Genomic DNA, 4,924 nt, shown 5'->3' on the forward strand with positions numbered 1-4,924 from the left:
TTTTCAAGATTGTGGAAGTCAACGTCTGCCACCAACAAAAGATGATTATCCAAGCTGACAGAGCCCAAATGGAGGGTAAACAGATTCAGCTAAGCATGAGAATAATATATGCCATAGTATAGCGTTTACAGTGGACGAAAAGATAACAGCAACTTTAATTATCCAATGTCAAATGTAGAGGGAGAGGGACACCGGACACGGCCAGTAGGCAAGCAGCCGGCGAATCAAATGCCACGCCCCCGCGCGAGCGCGCGCGCTGCCACATCTTTAAATATACACACCAGCACACACCACGTTCGAAGGCCAAGCTCCAGTACCGCTCGATCGTAGCGGCCAACCCGCACATTGTTCCTTCGCTTGTTTTGCTTCGAACCGCCGGCTGGGATGGGAGCGGATCCAGAGCTTTCCGACCTCGCCGCCGTCGTCCTCGTGCCGTTCCCGGCGCAGGGTCACGTCACGCCGATGCTCCACCTGGCGCGCGCCCTCGCCGCGCGCGGCGTTGCGTCAACCGTCGCCGTACCCGACTTCGTCCACCGCCGCATGGGAAGCTGTGCCGACGTCGCCAGCGGCGGCGTGGGGCTTGCGTCGATCCCCAGCGGCATCTTTGACGACGGCGGCGAGCCCCCGGGCTTCGCCAGCATCGCGCACGCGATGGAGCACCACATGCCGGCGCACCTGGAGCGGATGCTGACGCGGGGGCACGCCGCGTGTGTCGTCGTTGACGTCCTCGCGTCGTGGGCCATCCCGGTCGCCTCCCGGTGCGGCGTGCCGGCCGTGGGGTTCTGGCCGGCGATGCTGGCGAGCTTCCGCGTCGTGGCTGCCATCCCGGAGCTTCTTCGACGGCGGTTCATCTCAGATTCCGGTATGCATCCAGGTCCCCCTTTTCTTGTTTCAACTTCCAAATATATAACGGCCGTTATTTTCGGAAGATCGGGTCAAGCTACGCCCGGCAGCGTCACTGGCACTCACATGGCTCTGTATATGAGATCCAAATCCAATCCTATACAACGGTCCTATATCTGTACAATGGAAGGAAGGACCATATATCTTACATCTAGCAAGAGAAAAATTATATACGTACTAGTACTAATTACTACGTACTCAATAGACGTACGTACTGCCCTTACTATATAGTGATATGTATGTACTATCCTTACTTACTTTTGTAATATCCATAGTCATACATGCATTTTATTGTATCCTTAATGATAGGTTTGAGGTACCTGCTAGTACCCTAGAGCTGAAGTGCTCGCTGTGCGTCTTTCTTTATGTTACGGACTGCTAGGTTCCAATTGTAGCTTAACTTGAGCTCTGGCATCTTTCTCACGGATAAAATAAGACTTGCAAGGGGAGATTGGAACGTGCATGCTTAAATCCTGTCACGATTACAATTGGCGCCATTCTGCAAGGGCACAGAAACACAACTGAATTTAGCATGTCTTGTTGTGTGGCGTGGGTAGTTCTTTTTGCCCCGGCGCCCGCCCCAATCAGTTACACATCTAGACGTGCTTTATTTATTTTTCTACTTCAGGGTCTTTTGATTCATAGGAATTATGTAGAAATTGTTTAGGATTTAGATCCTATGTGATTTTTTCTATACTAGTTGTTTGATTTATAGGAACATATGCTATAGAAAATAATTTTATAGAAATCTTGTACTGCAAATCTTATAGAAAAACATGAGGTTTTATCTCATGAAATAGTTCGTTGACATAATTAAAGAGAACTCATCTTTCTATAGAATTCAACTAGGCATGGCATACTAATCCTATTTTTTTTTCTATTTCTATAATTTTCCTATCCTATGAATCAAAGGATCCCTTCAAATTTAGATCATTTGTAGCGCAGACCCGCTGTTTTGCATGCCTAGTCTGGTCCTGCACGAGCAGCAAAGTTCATTTTAGCCTCAGCTCATCACAGCCTAATACTTTAGTTGAATGTGACCTTTGTTATTTTAGATTGAATGTGACCTAAGTTAATTTCCTATGGCATCTCATTCACACAATTTCTTTTTTTCCTATGGCAGCTTCCACTGATTGGATAGCTAGTGCGCGCCTGCTCAAGAATTAAGTTTCCACCATTTTATTTGATTTAGTCTTTACTAGACAATTATTGCCTTATTGGTATACAGGCATTCCCATTTTGACAGATGGGTTCGACAAAGATCAAGAAAACGCAGACCTGCGGACGGCCAACAACCTGCGCATATTACCCGAAGAATTGCAACTTGGCACCAAAGAGCTGCTGCCATGGCTCGTCGGCTGCACAGCATCGCAAGAAAAAAGATTTGCATTCTGGCTCCAGATCTTACAGCGCACGAGGAACCTCCGCTGCCTCCTCGTCAACTCCTTCCCCAGCGAAGCCGCCGATGAAGACTCCGACCAGCTCCACGCGTCACAGGGCCTGCAAATCCTCCATGTTGGGCCACTGTCTATACACGGGTTACTTGAGAATTCACTGAAGTTGCCAGGAAAGAACCCTAGCATGTGGCAGGCAGATGGATCCTGCATGGACTGGCTGGACCAGCAGCGTCCAGGATCAGTAATCTACGTTTCCTTTGGGAGTTGGGTCGCGCCGATCGGGTCGGACGAGATCAGCGAGCTCGCGCTTGGCCTCGAGGCAACTGGGCGGCCATTCCTGTGGGTTCTGAAGAACGACCCGTCGTGGCGAGCCGGCCTCCCCGCCGGGTACCTGGAGACGGTGACCGGCCGTGGGAAGGTCGTCGCCTGGGCGCCGCAGGGAGGCGTCCTCGCGCACGAGGCCGTCGGGTGCTACCTCACGCACTGCGGCTGGAACTCCACGCTCGAGGCCATACAGCACGGGGTGCGTCTCCTGTGCTACCCCGTGTCCGGCGACCAGTTCATCAACTCTGCCTTCATCGTTAAGATGTGGGAGACAGGGATCAGGTTGCGGAGCACTAGACGATGCGATGTGAAAGACGGTATCGGGAGAATCATGGAAGGAGATGATGGTAGACGACTGCAGCAGAAGATGTATGAATTGAGGGAAAGGGTTATGGCGGGTGAGGCAAGGTTTGTAGCGAAGAGGAACCTCGAGGCCTTTGTGGACGGAATTAAGAGAGATGATCTTCCGTTTCATCAACTTGCCGCCAAGGTTTATACTCCTCCCTCCCAAATTGTAGTGCCGGCTTGACTTTTTTCTGGTCAACAATGTACATCTTTAATTGTGATTTTCAATTATAGCATGTATATGTGTATGTGTACAAAAGTAAAGATATATGAAATGCAAGTACTCCCTCTGTTTTTATGTATAAGGTCACAATCTCACATTTCAGATATGAAAAAATACACTCAAGTAATAAACAAGGCTCCCTCATTTTCTGTGGTTTTCTTTGACTAAGAGTTATTCCAAACATATAAATATTGTTGGTATAAAACGATTGCAGCAGAAGATGAATGAGCTGAGGGAAAGGATTATGGTGGGTGCTGCAAGGTTTGTAGCCAAGAGGAACCTCGAGGCCTTTGTCAACGGAATTAAGAGAGATGATCTTCCGTTTGAGCATCTAGCCGCCAACCTTTATACTCCTCCCTCCCAAGTTGTAGTGTCAGCTTGACTTTTTTTGGGTCAACAATGTACATCTTTAATTTTGATTTTCAATTATAGAATGTTTATGTGTAAGTATACAAAAGTAAAGATATATGAAATGCAAGTACTTCCTCTGTTTTTATATATAAGACAACAAACTCGTATTTCAGATACCAAGAAAACACAGTCAAGTAATAAACAACATAATTATTTATGTTGAAATACTCTCATAGTTTGGTCTAATTAAACATATTGTACGTGATGGCTCTTTCACTATGAAGGAATACAACTTTTGCATTATTGAACACCATTCTAGGAGGTAGAAATATACTCCCTCGATTCCAATAAGGGAAAATTTGCTGGAGGACACCGCTATTTTTCGGCATTTGCTAAAACCAACCGCTAAATTATGTCTTTACTCAGTACCATTATAATTTCGTGACACGTTTGCCAAAACACACTGTACCGCTTAAAACGGAAAGTTTGACATTATTCTTCGAATGGCCATCATACTTCCGATTTTGAATATTTTTCATTTTTATCCAATTCAAATTCAGCACAGGAGGCGCAACCGAACATCAATTCTATTAGCTGATCTACTTTCCCATCTTACGCAAATGAACGAGAACATGAATTAGAGACTATACTATGGCCAGTTCGAGTTAATGGCATCAGCAGTCATATAACTTGTTTCGCATGTGCACTTAAGTCACACATGTTGCAAAACAAACTAACCGATCACACAACCTGCGAAACATGTGCACCTTAGGTCACAAAACAGTTTGATGTCCGGCTTTTAGGTTAATTCGCAAAAAAAAAAAACGGTCACGCGCAGGCCACGTTTGATGTCCAGCCTTTTTGCACGTGGAGGTCGCTGTGGCTGCTCCTGGCGGCGATGGAGGACGCGACCGCTGCACCTGCTACCGTGGCGAGCTCGTCGACGACGCCACAAGCAGTGAAGACGACGCCGGATGATGACCTTCCTCGTCTCAGACTGGATTGGAAGGAGATCCTGGTGCACAGTAAGATTAATTCCTCCCCCAATAGCACGTCCTTGTGAACATGCACGGGACATGCTGACTGCCTAAATAATTCTAGGAACAGTCAGTGCTAACTGAATTTTGTTCTGGTTTGTGTAGGTCCAGAGTCAACTAAATTCACTATTGAAGTTCATCCTGGTGGTTATTTTGAGGGATCTGGGCACATTATTAGCTATTTGGATGAGAAAAGCACAGTCTGGTTTGACAATTTCAACAGAAATACCTTCAACATTGACACACTATGTTGTATGATCGATGAGTTAGGATATGAAGAAAGGAAGCTTATTTTCTGGTGTCCACCAGGGAAAGCAATAGATGAACTGATGGAGGTTGTTTGG

General features: G+C 46.7%; 1 protein-coding gene across 1 annotated transcript; it reads left to right on the plus strand.

The window, feature by feature from the left end:
* The first annotated feature begins 384 nt into the window (after positions 1-384).
* LOC124687598 (UDP-glycosyltransferase 82A1-like) lies at positions 385-3,246 on the plus strand. The gene is made up of 2 exons (XM_047221376.1): positions 385-862; positions 2,132-3,246. The coding sequence occupies exons 1-2, from the start codon at positions 385-387 to the stop codon at positions 3,151-3,153; spliced, it is 1,500 nt and encodes a 499-aa protein (XP_047077332.1). The 3' UTR covers positions 3,154-3,246.
* The last annotated feature ends 1,678 nt before the right edge of the window (positions 3,247-4,924 follow it).

The sequence above is a fragment of the Lolium rigidum genome, chromosome 2 (genome assembly GCF_022539505.1).
Source record: "Lolium rigidum isolate FL_2022 chromosome 2, APGP_CSIRO_Lrig_0.1, whole genome shotgun sequence".
Taxonomy (NCBI): domain Eukaryota; kingdom Viridiplantae; phylum Streptophyta; class Magnoliopsida; order Poales; family Poaceae; genus Lolium; species Lolium rigidum.

Bases quoted from the DNA above. Each gene is read 5' to 3' on its own strand.
- LOC124687598 (XM_047221376.1), top strand. From the start codon at position 385: ATGGGAGCGGATCCAGAGCTTTCCGACCTCGCCGCCGTCGTCCTCGTG. The intron at 863-2,131 runs GTATGCATCCAG...ATTGGTATACAG, and splicing joins GCGGTTCATCTCAGATTCCG to GCATTCCCATTTTGACAGAT.